The 23544-nt window shown below is 34.1% G+C and overlaps 1 protein-coding gene across 1 annotated transcript in view; it reads left to right on the forward strand.

The window, feature by feature from the left end:
* Positions 1-6837: 6837 nt before the first annotated feature.
* Positions 6838-23544, forward strand: part of LOC142335217 (plancitoxin-1-like) — a 29262-nt gene continuing 12555 nt past the window's right edge. The window contains exons 1-3 of the mRNA XM_075383610.1: positions 6838-7209; positions 16142-16396; positions 20137-20352. Of these exons, the coding sequence (XP_075239725.1) occupies positions 6966-7209; positions 16142-16396; positions 20137-20352 (715 nt within the window). The 5' untranslated portion in view covers positions 6838-6965. The remainder of the gene's footprint in view (positions 7210-16141; positions 16397-20136; positions 20353-23544) is intronic.

Raw genomic sequence — 23544 nt, forward strand, 5'->3', positions numbered from 1 at the left:
GATGGTGCCTTCAGAATAAGTGGAACTAGAAGAAACAAAGCTGAAAAACCGCTCTTTAAAATATAAAGAGGCTATATTTGCTCAAATTCAGATCATTCATTATTATTGGATCACAACGTGTCTATGAAGAGATTCCCGAATCCATTGCTTCCAATCAATTGTACAGTTGCCGATCAAAATAGACTTCAAATACATATTTAGCTTTTGATAAATAAGCAGAAATTTGATTGCTGCCGAGACAATGAAGATCAATGTAGCTTCAGCAAGAACGATATTCTGTCATTCTCAACACATTCAATTTTTTAGCAACAGAAATGTAAGTAGTCAAGCAGGAGTAAGAATAGGAGATCCACGGGATCGATTAATTGTTTATACTTGTAAAAAAACGTAAACTATAAATTGATATCAGACTGTCCAATTAATCACAACACTATTCGTGTCTTGACAGTTGAATTGTTGCCGTAGAACAAGAAGAGCGTTTGTTCTGCATTCAAATATTATTTGTTTTATGAAGAGTCTGATCCCTACAACGCTGAAAAAGTGAGTTTTGGACAATTTTGAAACCAAATAAAGCGACTAATAGAAAACAAGGCCACAACAGAAAGCCTTTAAGTTTTAGGTACTGCATTTGATTCCATTTTTTGTATGTTCTTGATTTGTTGTGATGTTTAGTCATTAACCCTGAAGCCACCACTCTCGTTTTTTTGCGGGACTCAACCTGTACTGCTCCCAGGAATTGGATTTGCTGAAAAATAACTTATGGATGAAAGTAAGCGAAAGTAAGGTAGCATCTAACTAGCAAGCGTGCTTGAAATTAGGCAAAACTGGTTTTGAAAATAACTAAACTCTTGGTTTACAAAAACTGTCTATGTGGGATCCACTATGAAGCCTTAAAATTTAGCATAAGTTTTTTTTGCGGGAAGAGGCTGACTGAAAACATTAATTGTGGAGAAGTTATTGAAAGTCTGCGGCGTAGAAGTGTTCAAGAGTTCTTTCTGTAAAATTTGATGAGTCAGTAGTTGAAAGACCCATTGAAAGCCTACCATTTCAAAAGAATAATTCACTGCTCTCATTCTCAGTGCCCCCGTCAACAGTTTGATTGGGTGCTTCTTCAATTAGAATACAGCATTCAGTTGGCACTTAACCCTCGAGCGCACGAGTTTTAAGCAGTCCCAATATATGGTCCCAATATACGGTTTCAGAGACTTTTACTTCAAAAACGAATTAAATGGTCTCTGCAATCATGCTCCTTGCAAGGGATGCGAGATTATAGACACATATGAAACGGGAGCAAATCTTTGAATCCTTGTTGCAGAAGTTAAGAGGCGAGTCGGCCTTGAATAGTGTGTCATCCATGAGCGGGGACAATCTATACTGATAAATTTTTGACCCACGCACTGAGTGGGGAGCTCAAAATTTAATGCATTATCATACTAGCTGTAACTCAGTGGCGGGTGAAATGTGATTGCCCAGAACAGGAAGTTTTACCTCAAACAATTTTTCCAAGAAGGAAACGAGTGTGATTGCATGGGTTGAACTGATAACAATGATCGTTTATGAACCAAGATTTTCCAATGTCAATTATTCATTATTAAATGGATAATAATTCGGAATACATAAACATTTCATCTGTTTCTCACAAACAATCTGACATGAAAGCGTCAGATCTCAACCACGCAAAATCCTCGTATGTAACTGGAAGTAACCGTTAATGCTTCTCTGCAAGCCAACATTGTTGCAGATGTTAAGAGGTGCAGTTATGCTGTCACAGCTGATGAGTTTTAAAAAATGAATTCATCGTAAAATTGTAATGTAAGTAGAATTCAGTTTAGTGCCTTATCTGCATTTTTTCGGAATATGATTTTGAAAATCGATCAAAAGTTGGTGTACAACTTGGTCAAGAAATGAGCTTTCTCTTTATAAAACTGGGAATCTCACTCATTTTCACATGCAAATGTTTTAGTTATTGAGGTTGATTAGTGTGGATTGAATTTGACGAACTTTTGGGCTACATTATTTTTTCTTGCCAGCGAACTAATCATATTGACTATATCTACTACTAAAAAAACTACCATTGCTTTTATGTTAAAGTTTTCCATCTAATTAAGTTCATAATAATTTGATAAGTCCCTACATTTCAATTGTTGCTCTCCGTTCTACAAAGTTCTAGTGACTTATTACAAAATTGTTTCCCTTCAATTTTGGATGTAGTCTTTGAACAAAATTCTAAAGAATTGTTACATCACACAAGAGTTGGCTGTTAAACGGTTTTTTTTTTATTTCAAAGAAGGAATTTCTTACAATTTTTTTATCAATTCAAAGACAGAATTTCTTAAATGCTTTTCTTTTTATGAAGAATAAATTATAGTAACCAGAAGAAAATTTTCATTTTTCATTAGTCCATAAAATTAAATATTTTCAAATATATCGAGAAAGCATCATTACTCAAATGTTTAAGTATTTTGATTTTAACTATTTTAACTAAATCATTCTTACCTGGTAGGCCAGTATTTCACTGAACAGTATTGAAACCGAAACCTAAATAAAGAAATTAACAGTTTAGGAAAAACCAAAATTGGTTAAATTTATTAGTTTTATTATTAATAATTTTGCAATTAAATTCAGCTGTATTCCTATGAAATTCCTTAGAAATGAATTAAATGAAGGTTCCCGCGCTTTTGATATTTGCTCTTGGCAATTAAAACTCTGAAACGGAAAGTTTGCGGTCCAACAAACCAATTGAGAGAGTTGAGCATTGCTAATGAACTGAAACTCGCATCGTTATACTTAGCTACACGAACGAAAAAATCTTGTGTCTCTAGCTTAATTCAAGACTTTACCACTTGATCTTTATCTGCAGTCGTGTGATATGATCTTGCAGAATTCAATTCGATTCACAATTGTCTATTCAACGAGTTGTTTTTAAAAAAGGAGATCTGAGAGGACCAGCTTGTACGCAATAGAGGACCGGTAAAACATATCGGTTAATTAGACGATTGAAATAATCAGAATAGGAAAGATCCCATTTTCCATAGATCCACCTAACACATCTTCTTTGAACTTATTCCAGACGTTGTAGTCTAGATCTGGGGAACCAAATAACTGATCCATAGTAGACAACTGAACGTACATAGTGTTTAACAAAATACACTTAAAATTAACTTTCGTTTCAGCAGCTGGAAGTCTTTGAATATGAGCTAATTTTTAGATACATTTCTGAATGGCTGCAAATATTTTTGCTCTAATATCGTCTCTCAACGATTTGAAGCCTTCCATCAGATATTCATTTGCTTGAAAAATTAATTTTTGTGTCGTCAGCAAATGAAAAAATATCATTCAGCAGCCCATCAGGTGAGTCATTTCTGTAAACCGAAAGCAAGACTACAAAAGTCAGCCTCTTTGATCTGCCATTGTTTACGTTTAGATAATTTCCACAAGATTTGAAACAACTGTTCGTTGGTGCCTAAAAACACGATTTTTAAAAAAGAAGGAAGTAATCATGAGGACCATTTTGATAATGTTTGCGGATAATAATTCTAAAATAAAATACATCGAGCGTTTTGACAGTAACGAGGAAAATAGATACTGGTTTCTTTTGGGACCCCAGCTTAGAATAAAGGTTATCACAATAAACATTGAACTGAGTTAAAGTTGATCAGTCAAGGCGAAGACTACGCAGTTCCCTGCACATTTGATTGTGGAGCAATTGCTTGAAAAAATTTTTGACCAATCTTTCAAACACTAATGACAAAGACGTAAGCATCGCAATGGGATATTAATTTCTAAATTCAAGCTTTCAACCAATCTCAAAATGATATCTTTTGCTAATTTTTGTTAATCGGAGAGCATTTATTAATCGAAAAGCTGAAATTTTAAAATGGGGTTTATCAAGTGTGGTACAGTCGTTTTAAAGAAATCAGGTGACATTTCGTCAACAGAACGGGAGCCCGACTTCAATTTGGATATTTATTCGACGGCTTCCTTTCGAAGAGATGATTTTGTCTAAGCAAGTGCGGTTAATGGATTTTCTTGGCACTTTTTTAATGGCACTTCTCCGCAAGTAGAAATTTATGATCAGAGAAGTTTTCTTCTTCAGAAATTTCAAAGCATATGCTCAAACTTTTGCAACGCCAGATATCGATCGATGAGTTTGTTTTCAGAAGCGCTACCAAACTCAACTGTTTAAACTTCTGGAGCAACATTTTCACAATAAGATCGTTGCTAGCCAGATGATCCCAATTTGTTTTGCCGAAATTATTGTCGCCATTCACAACCAGACAGTTCTCTTTTGCTTTTTGTGCCACATTTTGTTCATTTCCCCCCATCAGATAATAAGTTGTTTCGCAAACGTAACTACATGCAATTTGTAGCAACCAGTTACTCGAAGACTATGAATTCTAATCAATAAGGACAGGATCTCCGAAAACATAAACGCAATTTGAAACAAAAATCTTGGCTGATTATATTATTTTACATCCTCGAGGGCAAGATTAGATTTATGAGCTATTAAAACATCACCATGATTGCTAATTTGTCTCTAAGTCCTGTTTTGTAATTGATACTTGCTAATTATAAGATCTCGCACTCGTTTACAAACCAAGTTTCGTTTAAACAGATGATGACTGGGTCAACATTCATTAGGAGAATATCTAACTTAATCATGTGGCTCTAGTCATGATTGATTATTTTGTTGACTCTGTAGCTTTAAGCAATCAATATTTTTTTGCTGCTGCCAGATCAGGGGCTTGCTGTTTATAATACAAATTTCATTCCTTAATTGTTTTCTCTATTCTATTGATATTTGCACTATCCGAAATCTTGTATTGACTCCCAAACAGAAGTTTTTCTTCCAAGCATTTTTCTTTTTCTTTGCATTCAAGTTTTTTTGACAATTACATTTTTCTCTTTTAATTTGTTGTTCGACATCAATAAAACCTTATAGTTCCAGTTGTCTCCAATCCATATAAGCTTTGGGAGTTCTTTTGGATTATGTTCAGCGTAATTGCCTTGACGCCTATTCCCGGTGATTGTACAATTTGTTCCACTCATGAGTTTATCATTTTGGTATCTGTCACCAGTTCAGTTTGGTATTTAAGTCACCTGTTCAGACCTCCTTATTGGCCTTGTTTTTTGGATAATCAAACCCAAGTAGGTTGTTTTTCTTCCGGCATTGTTTTTGAGTTTTGAATTTTGTTAATATTTTGAATCGTGTTAATTTACTGCTGCAGCTTTGGGTTTTGGCATGAGTTTAGGCTTCAGCTTGTCTTCAGTTCTCTCCTATTCGGGAAAATGCTTGTCTCAACTAATCATTATGAGATTTCGAGTCGTTTTCGTCATTTTCAATTTTTGCGTGAAAATATTTTTCATTTTCCGTTGATAATACTTCGCTGCGGCAATATTCACAGCCAATTATCACACTTTAAGCAATTTATACAATTTTCTTTGCTTTTAGCATGATATTTCCTGCATGGAAACGTTTTGTTTTATTTTCAATTCTTATGAGGCATTTTCCCTTTCAGTGGGAATTGCAAATGGTAAAAACTAAGAAGTGCGCTCCTGTCCTGGAAATTCTCAGTGGTAGGCTCAGACTTTCCGCTTTTGATATGATTATTTGCTTAGCATTGATTCGAGAACCTTCTATTTCGCCCTCACTACCAAATAATTGAGTCTAAATTACCTGTATACCTTCAGTTGACTATTAATTACACTGGTTTTGATCGAGCCGAGAAAAAATTGGAAATATATGTAAGATAAACGGTGAAAAGTTGTTTTTTACACCGCAAATTTTGTACATAATTTTGCGGTTGCAAGCGGTGCAATTATATAAGTTCACCGCTAGAGTAAGCGGTGAACTTACAAAAATTCACCACATTTCACCACTTACTACAAGTTACCATCCTTGCACGGATTCGAACATCTCACCTTTTTGCGGTGATGTTTGGCCACTTTTTGTGATTTCATCGCTTACTCTAATTGTGAAATTACATAAATTCACCTCTTAAAAAAGGTTTCGAAAAGATGTAACAATATTCGTGGGTAATTTTCCGCGCGTCTTTTAATAAATGTATCTTAACTTTGTTGAGCAAAAGACAATTCGAAGCGTTTTCTAAGCGGTGAATTTGAGTAAGTTCACCATTGAGTTAATTTGGACACTTTTTTCAAAGCGGTGACTTTGTAATTTCACCGGTAAATTCAGCGGTGAAATTATGTAATTTAACCGCTACCAGGCGATAAAGGTTTTTTCATCGCATTCACCGCCTGATTTATGTAATTTCACCGCATTCACCGCTTATCTTATCTAATTTTGCGTTGAATGGCGGTGACACCTCGACCCGGTGGTTGTGAGACACTGTTGAGCTTGGTTTGATGTAGTAGTAACTGAAATCGTCTAAAAACGGTTCCAAGATCCGTTGTGTTCCGCTCCTACAAATGGCAAGACGTTAAAACTCCAAGACTAGCCTTGTCGTTCTAGGGTTCAGACGATACTAAAAGTGATCCTTAACATAAGATCATTGCTCTCACCTAATTATTTGGCCTCGTTTGCAGTATTGGATGGTTTTCTTCGAAGAGCACTTTCTGCAGTTGCTTGATTAGCTGCAGTACGCTTTTCCGTGACTTTAGAGCTGCCTGTTAATGCATTTCTATACTGTTAACTTTTCTGTTCCAGTTTTTTTTTTATTTTTTAGAGAAATGCAAAAATGAAAACAGTTAGACAAAGTTTTCTAAGAATGTGACACTTTGTGCATATTATGTTGTGACGTCATTTTGCTACCAAATCAACAATTAATGCACTGACTGCTAAAGTCAAAAGCAAACGGATGCAAAACTTAAGTAAATTCATTGTTTAGCAATATATAGTAAACCTTAGCGTATATTAGTGGTATAGTGGTGGTATTGTGGTGGTATTGTGTTCACTATTATTATGAATGCGTAAATCTTTGCTATTGATCAATTGACTAAGAAGGATGTTGAAACGATGGGCTATTCATTGCAAATGTCTATTAGTTATCATTGCTGTCGTGATACAGCCTGGTAATTCTCTTACGTGCATAGATGAAGAAGGGAGTGCTGTCGATTGGTACATTGTATACAAATTGCCCGAACACTCTGCTGATTCTGGTCATTTGAACGACGGCACTGGATATGCGTACCTTGACGTGAATAACCCCAAATTTGTAATATCTTCAAATGATGTTAATTCATCCAGCAGTTAGTTCAAGTTTGATGGTCTTGTCAAAACAACAAATATAAAATTAATAAGTTTTCCAGATATTTTCTAGTGACCAGCCAGCGTTACTTGTTTTTTCAAATCTTGATCTCGGTTTTGCGCTTCATGGGACCCCGGGTCGAAAATGGATGAGTAATGTGCCAGATTTCGTAAGTTCTAAATTTGCTAAAACTTGGTAAGTTCTAAATTTGTAAACGCCAAATTATGTAAGATCTACGCTAATTAAAAAAACACTTTATTAACCATAACAGTCATAACAAGTAACAGAGAGTTTGACAATTGTTATAATAGTGCCTGGAGTGTGGTTATTTATTTTAGTTCATAAGTGTAATTAAATTAAATTAAATTAGTTCTTAGCTCGACCAGATAATGTTGATTCTTGAGTTGTGGTTTAGTAAACTTTTTTAAATCTGATAGATTTCCAACTAACCAACCCATAAGTTGTATATTGTTTATTATCAGAAAAAGATTTAATATAAAATTTTTCCAGTTCTTTTGGAAAGGTTTTTTCCAAACCCTTTAGTTCTTTAGGAAGTGAATTACAATCCTTTGATGCAGTTTTTATAATTCAACGCTCTATTTTTTGAGTTTGACATATAGAATTAAAAAATATGCCACAGCTTCTAAGATTCTGTCTGATGCACCAAGTGGTCAAGGTTGTGACATCTAGATTAAACGCGGGTAAAAGACAGTTTCTCAGTTTCCTTATATAAGTGGTTCTTTTCAATTTGATTAAATATTCAACAGGAAGAATAGAATGCTTTATCTTGAAATCTTTTGTTGAGTCCATTCTATTTCTAGAGTAACAAGCACAAATGGCCCAATTTAGTTGCTTTTCAAGCGATATAAGTAAATTTTTGTCTATTGATTGGATTAACAGTAATGAAAAGTGTAGATGTCTTATAACAAATGCCATCAGAACCTTTTTCATTATTAACGTTGGTATCCGATTACGGAATGTATAAATTTTTTTAATTCCACGCGCCATTTTCTTTAAAAGATGCTTCACTTTGTCTTGGAAACTGAGATTTTTGTCAATGTGCACCTCAAGATACTTGACTCTTTTGGACCCTGTAATAATTTTGTTGCCGATATTTATTGATTCAGATTCGCTGAAAATTCTGTTGCGGCCGAAAAGAATGAATTCAGTTTTTGACGGATTCAATTGTAGTTTTAGACTTGTGAATTATTTGGTCAGCAATATAACATTTTCTTCAATAAATGTTTTGCACTATTGTTGTGTAGGAGAGGAAGCAAGGAGTAATGTGTCATCTGCATACTGTACCACCTCGCAGTTTTTATTAATTGGATCTCGGAGATCGTTTAAATAAACATTAAACAAAGGAGCACCAAGCACTGTCCCCTGAGGCACGCCACGTTATAGGATAATCTCATCTGAATTTACGTTATTAATTAGAACTCTTTGTTTTCTCTCCAAGACAAAAATTTCTATTGGTTTTATGGTTTTAGAGTCGACACCTAATCTTCCTAGCTTTTTAAAAAAGATAACAAGGTCTATTGATTCGAATGCTCTTGAAAGGTCTAGAAAGGCAGCAGCTACAATTTTGTTTTTGATCTTTTTAATGTCTTATAAACTCTATGTAGAATAAACGAGATTGTCCTTTGTAGAATTTTTCTTCCTAAATCCGTATTGAGAGCGACTTAGTAGTTTTTTTAAGTGTTCTGTCAATTGCTCTTTGATTAAGATTTCATTAATCTTTGAAATGCAGGGAGTTATTTATATAGGTCAGTAATTGTCTGGTTCCTTGGGGTCGTTCTTTTTACAAATTGGTGTTACATCAACGGTTTTCAGAATCTCAGGGAAGTTTGAGTTGTTTATGCATTCATTTATAATAAACCATAGATGTTTTTTGACTACCAAAACTGCATCTTTTAAAGCCCAACGGGGGTAGCGCTGAGGGTCCCTGTGGTTTGCTCCTTCTGAGCTTCTTAATGCACTGTAAGCATTCAAATTCTGTAATATAACTAATCGAAAAAGTTTTGGCTGATCTACCACCAAAATCTTCGATATATTTGCAGGTTTTGACTGATAATATGAACTTTCCTAGCTGTGAAAACCTGGAATTAAGAATAGTTGCAATTTTCTTGGGCTCCGTGACAAAATCATTGAAGACATTTTTTAAACTGTAGATATGGGTTCTTGTTCTAGCTGAGTTTCTTAATTCATTCAAAAGGTTCCAACGTTTTCTGCTATTATTAGATGACATAGCGAATGACTGATAAAATTTGTTGAAATCATTGTTAGATGAGCAGAACAACTTCTGTTTCAATTCGGAGAAGGTTTTGAATTTTTTTGATTTCAAACTAGAGTCACACTCTTTTTGTAATTCTTTGTTTTTCTCTTTCAACCAAGTTTTTGAGCGAGCAAAGCATGATTTGTCTTTTTGATGAACACATTTTTTATGGGCGCGTGTTTTTGCATTACTCTAGTGAAAATTTTGGTGAAAAATTTAAGCTTTTCATTTGCATTAATTTGTTGGTATATGGCTGACCAGTTTGCTTTGTTCAAATCATCAAGGAATTTTTCTTTGTTATATGTACTTCGGTCATAGATTTTTTTTTCTACTCTACTAGTTTTAATGGACTTGTTTCTTCTTTGAGTATAGTACACAGGGCAAAATGATCAGATAGAATTGGAGTGTCGCGCACACTATCATTTTTTTGACCTAAATATCGGAAATAAAATAATCGATCAGCGTTGCAGTCTTGCTCGCCTTGCATATACGAGTTGCCTCAGTTTTGTTTTGTATTTCTAGATGACATGGTATTAATATTGAGTCTAACTTCTCCTTTCCCTTTGAGTTCAGATAATTATTGTGTTGTAATCACCCTTGAGTTTTATATTACGACCATGACTTTTGCATTATCCTTGTTTGTAGGCAATTGTTCCAGAAAGATGTCCCTTTTGTTTTTGTTGGGAGAATAAGTGAAAAGAGAATAAGGAGAATAAGTAAGATTGTTGTGTTTTGTGTTTTTCGGTTGTTTGTTTTTAGTTCTGCCCAAAGTCAACTGAGAACTTATTTAGATCCTTCCTCAATTTTGGAGAAAAGATTTTTGGTTTAAGCAGCATTACATCTCCACCTTTTTTTGAAATGCTCTCTTTCGCTCTGTCAAATCTAAAACACACATACTGGTCTTTCTTAGGGTTTTAAAAGTCTTCATGATCTTTGCTAGTGAGCCATGTCTCTGTGAAATTTAAATAGTGTTCTCTGGCAGTTGTCCAACAATTGCATTTAATGTCCGTCTTTTATTTCAATGCTTCGACAGTTAAGCTGGAAAATTTTAGGTTTTTTTGTCCGCATTGCATATTGCTTTAGCCTCTGCAAACGACAAAATTGGGCCGGGATTCATTTCTATGTAGCCACATCTGATCAGTAAGGTTAGGATGAAGAATGAGTACAGTTTGTTGCAGTTAAATACTAAAAGAGTAAGCCCTTCTATTGGAACTCTTTTTTTCCCAAAGCCAATACCTTTTTGAAACCCTGTGACCCTCTGTTCTTACTGTTGTCGCGGGAAATCTTGAAGACAGCAATAAAAAACAATGCAAAATGAAAATTTTTCGTCGAGCTAAGACAAAGAAAGAAATCATTTAAAATTACAGTATTGTGCAGTTCCCTACATCAGAAACTGATCAGATACTTTACACTAAAAGCCATAACTGCTGTTAGAGCCATTGAATTAATACGCAATAGAGTTCGCGCGATAAGGCAACTGATTATTGTAATGGTTATTATGAGAGTAATTTACTGCTCTTTGGAAAGCTTGGTACCTGTTTTTTCTGGTATATTGAGCTCTTACACTTTTCAATAGTTGCCTCGCTTGCGTATGGTCAGCGGCTCTTGATCGAGGAGCGCCATAGGATTAAGCAGTTCGACCATTGGATGATAGCAACAAATGAGATACTAGCCAGTTTTTCAACAATGGAACGCCATGCTGATGATTGAATTGAACATTGTCATAGAACATATAATTATAGCTCGTTGCGTCACCAGTTTTTTTTCCCGCGCTTTTAACATATTCGTTTAGAAGCAATATTTTAAACCAATCAACGTTGTCGTAGTTATCATGAAGTAAAGAATTAAAGTTATCTATAATCTTGTTCTTTTGAGTGTTATGTTCAAGATCCTTTAACGGTGGTATTTCATAGAGTACAAATGTTTCTGGTGTGAATTTTTCAATGCAAAGATTACCCAGTTGTTTGAAATCTTCAGAAGTTATTTCATCAGATTCACGTTTCAGCACGTTATTGGTTCTGCCTTGTAAGACCAAAATTTTCAATTTTTTGCCTCGTAATCTTTCGGTACTCTCAACTTTTCATTTGTTATAAACCCCGATAAGCATGCACCGCAATATCAGCAGGTATTGATGAATCTCGCTCTAGTTTTCCAATAAAGATGCTCTCAATAACTAAATTTTCGTTAACATCCTTAATTGATTTTTTGGAAATCCCTTACTTGTTCATTGTTGTCCGTTTGGATTGCTGATTCGACCATAGCGTTTTCCCTATTGTCTCGACCACTTACCACCTTGTTGTCAAGTAATTTTTCCGCCAGCTGAGTCATAACTTTTTCGATAAACGTGTCGTCTTCTTGTAACTTTTTGGAAATATCAAAGTATATTTTGTACATGTCTGTCTTGTTTCTTTAGGCTCAGGAAAGCTTTTTCCTCAAGAAGAGCCATAGCTTTTTAAGTCTTATAGTACTGTCTGTTTTCAGATGTAAAAAAGGGTTGCTTAAGGCTTACTAACCATTCAAAGATACGGTTGAAGATGGGGACTAACCTTCAAAAGAGAACTTCGCTTTGGTGACGTAGTAAACGACCGGCTTGAAGAACGCTTTGATGCTTGTCAAAATTTTACATAATTTTGCGTTCAGTAATTTCAACGCAAAATTATGTAAGAAATACGCTAAATTCAACGCAAAATTATGTAAGATCTACGCTAATTTCAATGCAAATTTACGTAATTCATACGCTAAAGTCAAGGCAAAAAGTATGTAAGATCAATGCTGAATTCAACGCGATAAAATTAAAGCTTAGTAACGCTAAATTGTGTGAGATTGGCGCTGAATGCGTTGAATTTGTTTAATTCGACGCAAAATTGATGGCCAATTGTTTTCATGACTTTGAAATTAATTGTTTTCAAAAAGTATATACGTAATTTTTACTTTGCCTCTTTTATTTTTAAATGCTCTCAAACGAAGTTTGTAGCAATTATCTTAGTCCTGTTGGTCTTTTGAATGCGATTTTTCGCTTGAACGATTTTTTGTCTGACTCATTTGACTTTTTGTCCTTAAAAATGGGATAAACAGGTAGCGGCCAGCGGGCATTAAGTTTCGTTAGAGGCCTTTAGCCGCGTTTAGTAGTCCTTTAGAAGCTTAGGGCAATGAAGCTACGGGAAGGCCGTAGTTTAAGGATAAAATGTCATTTTAGGAGTTTTTGAGCCCAAAATGTTGCAATTTCGTCGTTTCCGAAGATTTTGTTGGACCCGTCTAAAATCGAGTTTTGATTAAAGTTGACACAGTTCTTTTGCAAGAAATAAGTGCTTTTGAAGACTTTTTTAGGAGCTAAATCTTTTCGTTAACCTAAACAAAAACACGCAAATTTATTCTAATTTTCACATTTTTTTCAAGTTTTTTAAAATATTTATCATTTTTTGAGTTTGTTCAGCCCTGGATGTCACGGAACCTCCTCTAGGGTTTGATAATAGATTACTGCACAGATTCTAGTGTTAATGGAATGGTTTTCAACTTTTTAACATCACGAAATTTATAATTTTTTGGACAAAACTAGCATTCTTTTTCAATTTTTTTTGACATCTATCGGGTAATTTTGTTGAACCCGTCTAAAATTCAGGCTGGTTAAATTTGACACAGTTCTTTTGCAAGACATAAGTGCTTTTTAGGACTTTCATAAGAGCTATATCTCTTTGGTAATTTAAACAAAAACACGCAAATTTATTCTAATTTTCACTTTTTTTTCAAGCTTTTTGTAAATTGTTTGTCATTTTTTGAGTTTGCTCAGCCTTAGATGTCACGGAACCTCCTCTAGGGTTTGATAAAAGATTACTGCACAGTTTCTAGTGGTAATGGAATGGTTTTCAACATTTTAACATCGCGATTTTTATCATTTTTTGACAAAAATTGCAATTTCTTTCAATTTTTGACATTTGTTGTCAATATTCAACTTTTTCAAGACCTAGGGGCCGAAAAATCTCCTTAAAGGTCTGATAGTAAGTTAATAATTTTTAGTGACCATGGAAAAGTTTTCAGCTTTTTATTATCTCAATTTTTGCAATTTTTTGATAAAACTTGCAATTTTTTTCATGTTTTTTGAAATTGTTTGTCATTTTTTAGTTTTCTCCGGTCTCAAGGGCCAAATAACCTCAACTAGGGTTATTTAAAAGGCTACTGTATAGTTGCTAGAAGTAATGGAATGTTTTTCAAGGTTTCAACACTACGAGTTTTAGCATTTTTTTTGACAAAATTTGCATATTTTTTCAATTTTTTTGACATCTTTTGTCATTACTCAGATTTTTTTCAGCCTCAGGGGTCAAAAATTCTCCTCAGGAGTTTGATAATATGGTTCTGAAAAATTTTTATCGGCCAAGGAACAGTTTTCAACTTTTTAATATCACCAATTTTAGCAATTTTTTTTATAAAACTTCCGATCTTTTTCAAAAATTTTGGAAATTTTTGTAATGTTTTTTAGGTTTTTCCAGCCTCAAGATTCAAGGAACCTGATCTAGATTTCGAAAATAGTTTGCTCATAATTTTAGTTTTTAGATGTAATGTAATGTTTTTCAAATTTTTATCATCACGAATATGAGCAATTTTTTAATAAAATATTTGCAATTTTTTAGTTTTTTCGAAAAAGTTTGTCATTTTTCAGGTTTCTCTAGACTCAAGGGCCAAGGAAGCTCTTCTAGGATTTTATAATAGATTGCTGCAAAGTTTCTATATGTATTGGAATTGTTTCATCATTTTAACATCGCGAATTTTTTGCCTTTTTGGACAAAACTTTCATTTATTTTTATTTTTTTGACATTTGTTGTCATTATTCAAGTTTTTTTCAGATCTAGGGGTCAAGAAACCTGCTTAATGGTTGATAATAAATTACTAAAAAAACTTTGTTGGCCATGGAATAGTTTTCAACTTTTGCAATTTTTTTCAAGTTTTTTAAAAATGTTTGTCATTTTTTAGGTTTCTCCAGTCTCAAGAGCCAAGAAACCTCCTCTACGTTTTGGTAAAAGGTTACTGCATAGTTACTAGATACAATGGAATGTTTTTCAAGGTTTTAATATCACGAATTGAAGCAATTTTCTTTAAAAATATTTGTTGTTTTTTTCAAATTTTTGAATGTTTTTGATTTTTTTTCATTTTTTTGTCACCAGGGGACCAGTGACCTCTTCGGATAAAACCTCTGCATGTTTTCTTTCTGCGAGTTTAAGAAATGGTTATCATTTATTTAAAAACTCAAATATTAGCAAATTTTTGCTAAAATTTAATTATCATTCAAGTTTATTGATCTTTTTGAGCCAGTGAAATTGTTTAAGGCTTTAAATAGGGATACTCTATAGCCTCTTGAGACAATGAGATGGTTGTGAAGATATTTATATGACGAATTTAAGCAAGATTTTGTTAAAATTTGCAATCGTTTTTTGAATTTTTGAATGCTTTTGTCCTTTTCTGAGTTTAACGGTCATTACTGGCCAACGAAACTTTTAAAGTCTTGCAGATGGGTTACATGACAGAACTCCAGAGACAAAAATGGTTTAGAACATGTTTTTCACTGCGAAATGTGGAGGCGCTTCTTTTGAAGTTTCCACCCTCTGCTCTCTATTTGATATAATTAATAACAAGGCTAGAAAACTTGAGGCACATCATGGAAAATATTCCTAGCTCTCTCTCTCTCTCTCTCTCTCTCTCTCTCTCTCTCTATCTCTCTTTCTCTCTCTCTCTCTATCTCTCTCCCTCTCTTTCTTTCCTTAACTCTTTTTTTGATGCCGCACTTCAGCTGCTGTTATGTGGCGTGATGTTATCATCTATTACCCTCACCTCAAGCCCTTCAATTAAGTTATTAAGTTAAAGTTAGCCTCACTAAACCGTGGCTAGCTACTTACGGCTCACCGGTCGTTTGAGAGCAATTCGCCCGACTGTAATTTCTGGTCATTAAAGACAGGTCCTATATCTTCTCTAGTGAAATTCAATTCAATTTGTTTAGTTTAGTTTTTATATTTTGATATTTTAACTTTGTTGTTTAGTTTTTTGTAACAAAAATGGATGGTCAGTGAGGTTTCGTCGTAATAATGTTTTTTGTTTAATAGATTTCGTTGTTTCTCTTATCTCCCGGCTTCTTTAATGACACGTAATACTGGCCCTCTATGAGGCAAAGCTTTATTTTTTTAGTTCAGTTGTTTGAGCTTAAAGCGATTTTTTAATGGACACCCCAATTTAATTTCGAACAACTTACGAGTTTTTGAAAGATTTCTATCTCTTCCTCCTTTGGTAGGCAATTAAGTCAAAAATGTGGATTAGCGGGGTCGGAACATTCTTCCTGCGCGCACGCACATTACCGAGCATCCTTGTTAAACTTTAAATCTTCTTGTCCGCGGAAAAGACAGAGCTAAACTAAAAATAAAATCCGCTAGTCTAAAGGCCAGGTGTTACTTTACAAAGTAGAGAGAATATAACGTCTACAGCAAAAAGAGGCAGAGTCTACAGAAGTAAATGTTTATTAAGACGTGTCCGATTTCATTCCAACTTCAAGCTTTACGTTTAGGTTAAGTTAAAATTTTGGTTAAAATAAGAATTTTAATAATATAACATTACTTCACCTCATTTAATGCTACTCCAATCGGAGCTGGCTGGTGACATTGTGATTGGTTTGTTTTAGGTGCCGTTTACAGAACTTTGAAACCAATCTACGATAATTATTCTAACTCACTCTTAACATCTGGAGTAGCTACTGATGATATTATTGCCCGTGGTTTCTACAATGATGAGTGGCCTGGTGATGGTGGAACCTCATCTTACAGGGGCCACACTAAGGGTGCCAGGGCATTTGACTCACAAGGAGGGTTTTTTCTCACCCACAGTGTGCCCAGGTTCCCAAACTATGTTGAAAGTGGATACAGTTATCCTAGTTCCGGTTAGTTTTTATTCCAATTTACAACCAGGTGTCAGTATTTTATTAGTTAAGACTTTGCGGTTATGTTAACCAAAGCAGTGTCCGTGGCAGCCGTACAAAATTGGGCTTTATGAAACATTTTAAAAAAAAACATTTTAAATAAATTAGAACGGGGAGTGGGGTGCGCTCAAAATTATACGGGGCAAAAATTTCATTATTGTTTATTTCCAGGTTCTAAGTAGTTCTGCCATTTAATAGTTTAAAAAGAACAAATTGGGCTTGAGCTTATGAAAAAAATAGCATGTTAATTATATCCTCATTTTGAGCTGATGAAAAAAAATAGCTTGTTGGTTGAGAAAAGTCGGTTAACTTTAACAACCACCATTTTATTTCTATTCCAGTTGTAAGTGAATCCACCCAACAAATTTACAATCCTGCGTTTAGAGTTTCTTTCTTTGTTCAGTCTTGCATTATTTAAAGCTCTTCAAAAGATGACAACAAATAAATATTCTATATTTTACAGGATAATATTGTATAATATTGTAAATAATCGTACATTTTAAATTTTGTTTATTTTACAAATATATATATATATATATATATATATATATATATATATATTGTATGATTTTTATTTTTTTTGTCTATTTAGTAGCTGCTGTCAGCCTCTCAACGGCTACTATAAAGGTGCTATGCTTTTCTGTGATTCGAAGAGCAGTAATAGTGACCTATATTTTAATCAGTGACTTCTATTTTTAGACGATGTGTTTTAGAAGTAGTCAACTTTCGCACGTCAAAAGAAGTGTTTAAAAGGTTCCTAGAACAATTTTTGGGAAGCATCATTTTAATTCTTTTAAAGGAATTTTGAAATATCTTTGATTTTTTCATTTTTCCAGTTTCTCTGAATGTACCGTTTCTGTTGTTTTTTCATCTGATATGCAGTCAATTGTTGAGTGATAACTATTATTTGTAGTTTCAATTTGTATTTCATTGGTGTGCTGTCTTTTTTAAGATGTTTTCATACATTTTTCTGATAACTTTTAGCTTCCAAAAAGGAATGAACAGGTGACACTGGGCTGGAATTTCAATATAGGCACTCAACTGGTTTTAGTGGTGTTTAAATTGCCGGATATACAGAAAGTTCTGGGAATGTTTAAGTTCCAGGTGAAAAGGTCACCTTGAGATTTTTTTTGAGATTTTTATTAAACAGTTCTTCAATTGACATTTGCTTAAATTCCTAGTCGTCTTGCGCAAGCTAGAAACGCTCTTCATAATTTTTCTGAGGTATATGTTTTGGTACTAAAAACTTAATTACAAAAAGTTGTTGTTATGTTTGCATTTTTTTCAATTCTTTTTCGAAATTTTTTTGTAATTTTTTAAGTTTTGCAATTTCTTTTTGCTAAGGAGTGGTTTTGGGGCTTATAAAAGGGTAACTGGATTTTTTTTAATGGAAATTTTGTATGGCAATGGAATGGTCTTCAGCAGTGTAGTATCAAAAATGTTAGCAATTTCTTGCCAAAGCTTCAATTTTTTTCTGAAGACATTTTTATTGCGATTTTCAGCAGCAATTCAGTGTAATTTCCGATTGTTTTCATGAAATTTTTTAGGCCTCTTAGATGGTTGGACAGATTCAACAGACAAAAACGTGGTTTTGTATATAGTAATATCATTTGGAAACTTTCTAATTTTCTCAAAATTTTGAAAACTTTAATAAATTTTGCAATTTCATTTTTTAATCAACTATTTGTCATATTTCTTGTGTTTACCTATCTTTAGTGGCCAATACACCACTTTCAAGGCTTGTGTGATTTATTTGTTTTAAATTTGAATGAATCGAACTTTGCCTTCGGGGTGAAAGTTTCAAGAGTCTAGCATTGATTTTATATCTGTTCACTTTGTGTGATTGTTTTTGGTTTTCTGATTTTTTTGGTACTCTTTGTTTTTTTGTCTGGTTTCTCAGATAGAGTATTTTCTCTCGTCAGATTCAGTAGTTCTCTTTTTTCTGAATCAATCGTTCATTTCTGTGTATTGTATTTGAAGACTTGTCCACCTATGTTGTCTATAATCCGCTTCACCTTTTGATCACGTTTTTTGTTTCTTTTTCATGATTCATAGTTTTCCCGCTTGACTGCTGAATTACTTCGCTCACTGCTTCAACTGAATTGATGGTACATTCTTTCGTCCAGTGAATTGCGTAAAGTATTGAATATGGTCAAATTCAACAGAGCAAAAGAAAAAGAAATGGGATAAACCGATAAAGTCTGTTCTTAATTCTTAGTGCCCTAGCCTATCAAAGCTCATTAGAGTGATTGCTAGCTGGCATTGGTATTAAGTTTAGGAGCCTTTAGTTTAAAGGCTGAACTTATTTTATTTTTGGGGTCTAATTGAAAATGAACACAAATTTAGAACACTTTTTTAGATTTGAGTTGAGTTGTGCCAATTTTTGTCTCTGTTTCATTCCTGTCCTATTTCAATACAGAGCTCGTCCAGCGGGTCAGTGGCGGCTATTTTCCGATAATTTGCTGGATTTTTTTAAAATTCGAATTACCAGCTATTGTCGCCACTTGCCCTCTTTCAATAGAAGTGGATCTAACATAGCTTTGCGGATAAACTATCAAAAATCGTGACTTTTCCTAGTCCTTCTGCTGGAGAGCATGATAGCCATTCTTCGTTGAAGAATTTGAAACAGAATAGGATTGAAATCTCTTCAAAAGCTTCTTCTCATCAGAAAAGGAACTAAATATTCATGAAATTTACACGATTCACCATCATTGTACAATTAACTGCTATTTTTCATCAATTCGAAAAACATGATACAAGAGTGCTGTACCCTCACTTGCGGAAAACAATTTTTGTAAATCTAGTGGAAAACTTTCTCAAACACTTTTAAACTCGATGCCTTTCTTTGACATTTATGTTTTCCATTGTTTAAGAACCTACGCCTTAAAAGCTGTCTTAGGATTTCGGCGTCCCGCTTTTTTACCCCTATTCAACCCCCTTTCATTTAACCCCCTATCATTTAACCCCCATTTATTAACCCCTGTATCATTTAACCCCTCTCTTTTAACCCCCTATCATTTAACTCCGATTTATTAACCCCTGTATCATTTAATCCCTCTCTTTTAACCCCCTATCATTTAACCCCGATTTATTAACCCCTGTATCATTTAACCCCTCTCTTTTAACCCCCTATCAATTAACCCCGATTTATTAACCCCTGTATCATTTAACTCCTCTATCTTTTAACACCTCTATCATTTCACCCCGACTTTAATCTTTCTATAAAATTAGGATTATTAAATTAGCAATATAATCATTTGGCCATGCCTTGCGGGCCATGGCCATGCCCTAGCGGCCCGTGGGACTTGATATGAAACTATCACAACCGATCATGGGATTAGGTTGTCTACTTAATTATGACAAAATATGCCTTTAATGTCGACTGCTAATTGTTTGGATGAAATGATGAGTGAAGTGATATAGGGGTCAAAAGATGTGGTGTAGAAATATGCGGGGTTAAATGAATCGGGGTGAAAAGAAGTAGCGTCAGATTTTCAAATGCCGATTCCTGACAAAAATTCATTCTTTAAATCTACCAAATACAATCAATACCGACGCTTTCAATCAAATCTTTGATTTTTTTGTGTTCATTTTTTAAAACTTATTTTCCAATTACTTGACGTCTTTTTAGATTGCCGCCAATCTTTAAAAGAAATAAAAAAATCTGTCGAAAAAGCCTTTGAGAAACGTGGCTGTTTCAGGAACCAACTATGGCCAGAACATGATGTGCATCAGCTTGAATGTTTCCCAATTTGATAAACTGGGTACCCACTTTCTATACACCTATCCCTGGAGCTACAACGTCAGTATTCCCTCTCAGTTCCAGGAATCTGTTCCCAACTTGGTCTCTGCTGCCGTTGAGGCAAATCACGTGACCGAAGAGCCTTACACTGCCAGTGAAACTGTTGTGTCGTCAGGTTTCATAATTTATCGATCTAGATTACTGATTAAAAGTTTGTAGCATAATTATTAAAACAAGCGCGTGCAAGAAATCTCAATGCACGAAGTTTAAATCCAAGAAGTTCTCTTATAAGTAGACAGAAGTTGACTTTCATTCTCTTTCGGCATTTTCAAACTTGCAAGTTGCGTGTTTTAAGCAAGGTTACGCGATTATGCAGAAGTCACCTCGAAATTCTGGCTTATTATCTTAAATAGCTGAGTGGTTCTCGATAAACGCCAGAAGTTCTCAGCGACTTCAAGCAGCGTCGCCTATCAGTAATAGAATTAAAATAATAATCCCATTTAGCCAATCGTGGTTACAACACATTTGATAAACACTTCTTTGGGGAAATTTAGTTTGGTTGAAGAGATTTTTCGAATTTCAAGCTAAGGGATACAATTTGAATTTTGCTCTCGCTTATTTTTTCGTTGAAAAAAAGTTGAAAATTACTTGCAAGAAGTTGACTGGTGTTAGAGGGCATATAGTGTGACCATAAAGAACATAGAGTAGTTAAGTTTTTGTATAGCGAGCCTCGAGGGTAGGGCAAACATTTTCCAATCGTGTTAGACATGTTGTCATCAGTGGTAAGAAACAGCTCTGGCTGATCATTTCTTATGATAAACATTTGTTGTCAACCTGTATCTCGGATGTTGTACCAATGTTAATCTCATTAAAATTCTGTCGAGCCGTTAAGTTAATATTGAAACCTTTACTTATTGTAGCAGATGTCCTCTTTATGCAAAAATTCGCTCGACAAATTTGGCGGTTCGATTGCTCTTTTGGCCCCCTTAATTCTCTTGTTTTGCGTAAATTATCCAGTTGTATGATTCACAATTTTTTTGAGAAATTGAGTTCAATTGGCGCGGCCTTCTCATTTGTGGAAGAAGCACAAAGAGAAATTGTTTCTTTATTATTTAGTTTTTAGTGGTTGTGACAAAAATTAGATGAAATCAGATGCTACTAAAATCAGATGAAACCCATTTGTCCAGTTTTACTCCACAAGCATGCTATATTTGAAGTGGTTTTGGGGTTTTTAGAACAATTGCGCGGACTTTGGCTCATAATATTTCCAATAAATTAACGACACACTAAATAAAGGTAAAGTGTTAAGGCAAATTGTTGTTAAGGAAAGGTTAAGGTAACGTTTAACCTTAACTTTACTTTTACTTGAGTTAAGGTAAAAGTTTTCCTTAACCTAGTAGATAAAATTACATTAAATTACTTCAAACTTTTCCTCTTTTTTTGAAACGTTCTGCAGTACATAATTGCATATTTTAATAAGGTAGCATACTTTGTTAAAGCGATGAGGCCTTAATTTTCAGGTAAAGTTCAAGTAAGGTTAGCTTTAGCTAATGTGAGTTAAAAAAAGCGGATTTACCGTAACCGTTTGATGTGAGTTAAGTCATCTTCTATGGTAAAGTTACCTTAACTTTATTTATTGTGGACTTCATATTCAGAGCTTCGGGCTCCAAATTTTGCGAGAACTCATAATCTTACATCTTTTTGCAAAAACGATTAGATTTGGGACCTGGGGTCAACTTCTTTAAGATTGGGCAGCACTTAAGCAAATAACAGGCAGGAAGCTAATTTTTTTTGTGAGGTCTCAACTTCTCTGACGCATAAAATTAAAGGAGAAATCGCTACTTTGCAAGTAAATACTGCCGGTAATCTAAAGTAAAACAAGGAGGCTCGGTAATGTACGTACGCACATAACGTTCCGACCTGGCTCGTTCACATTCTTGACTTTTTTGGCTACCAAATTATGAGGAGTTTGAAAACTTTTAAAAACATACACATCGTTCAATAAACCACTAATGAAAAAACAGAAATGCCAAAATAAAGGGCCGATAAAGCTTGATTTTAATAGGACTACTAGAAAACACAGAAGGCAAAACAAACCGATCTATTTTTCAATGGAAAAGATATGGGACCAGTCCTCAATGCGACTGGGTAACAGGTCGACAAAAAAACAAAAAGTGCGAAGTTCAAAAAACGTTTCTAATTTTGAAAACAATTATGTTCAAAGCGATTAATATCATTAAATAATAACTGAAATCACTGAATCGTTGGTTTATATCTTCATAGAAAACAATTGAGGCCTTTCATTATCCAGTGTACGTCATACGACTACAAAAAGAAGAACAAACACAGGACAAATTAAAACGTTCAATTAAACTTTGCAAGAAAATGGCAGTGATGCAGTTAAAACTATAAACTCTTCACTAAGAGCATTAAAAGAAGTCAAGTGCACAATTTTTTAAAAGCCAAAGGGACTTACCATTAAAACTATGATATGAAAAGAAACAAAATTTTAAAATCAAATACATTTTAAAACATTTTTTGAAATCTCGTAGTAACAGCAGTAACAAAGCGAAGAAGCAAGTGGTTGAAAAAAAACCGTTAAAAATATTACATTATAACTCAATAGAAATGAGCTTTGACCTGAGCTCACAGAGATTCAGCTACAAATTGGCCGGAAAACGATTTAAAAAATGGCGAAGCCTAAAAATCCAGATATGATTTGAAAACAAATTTTCAAAAGCCATAACAGACAAAATTTATTTAAAACGAGATGAATTATGTTGGGAAAACTCAGGAAACCAAATGATCTTCCTCTTATTGAGATTATGTCACGAGACAACACAATAACAAATACAGCATAGAAAATCGAAGTAAAATTTGAACAGTATAGAAAATTTTTTTGGAATTAATAAGTCGAAACCGTCAATCAAAACATTAAACTTAAGACATCTTTTCAGTGAGATTGAGTTACATGGTGACAAAAATGAAAGTAAAATGTAGACAGTTGAAAAAATCTTTTTTAAACGAAAATGATAATTTGAAAGTCATTAAAACAAATAGCAATAGACTGAAATCGTTAAAAAGTTTCAGATAATCGTTTTGGTAAGCAATTGAGACCTATCATTATCAAGTACATGTTGTACAACAACAAAACGAAGAGCAAATACAGTCCAGAGTATAAAAATCCACGATATTTTGCAGGAGAAACTCTGTCTCAGCCCAAAGGCATAAACTATTCAACAAAAACAATTAATGTATCCCGATACGCCTTTGTTCATGGTTTCAACTGTTGTTTTCTTCAATTGGACCTGGGCATATTTGTGGACCTCACCAATGGGACCACATTAATGCGATAATGCGATAAAGA

The sequence above is a fragment of the Convolutriloba macropyga genome, chromosome 2 (genome assembly GCF_964194025.1).
Source record: "Convolutriloba macropyga chromosome 2, txConMacr16.3, whole genome shotgun sequence".
Lineage (NCBI taxonomy): Eukaryota > Metazoa > Xenacoelomorpha > Acoela > Convolutidae > Convolutriloba > Convolutriloba macropyga.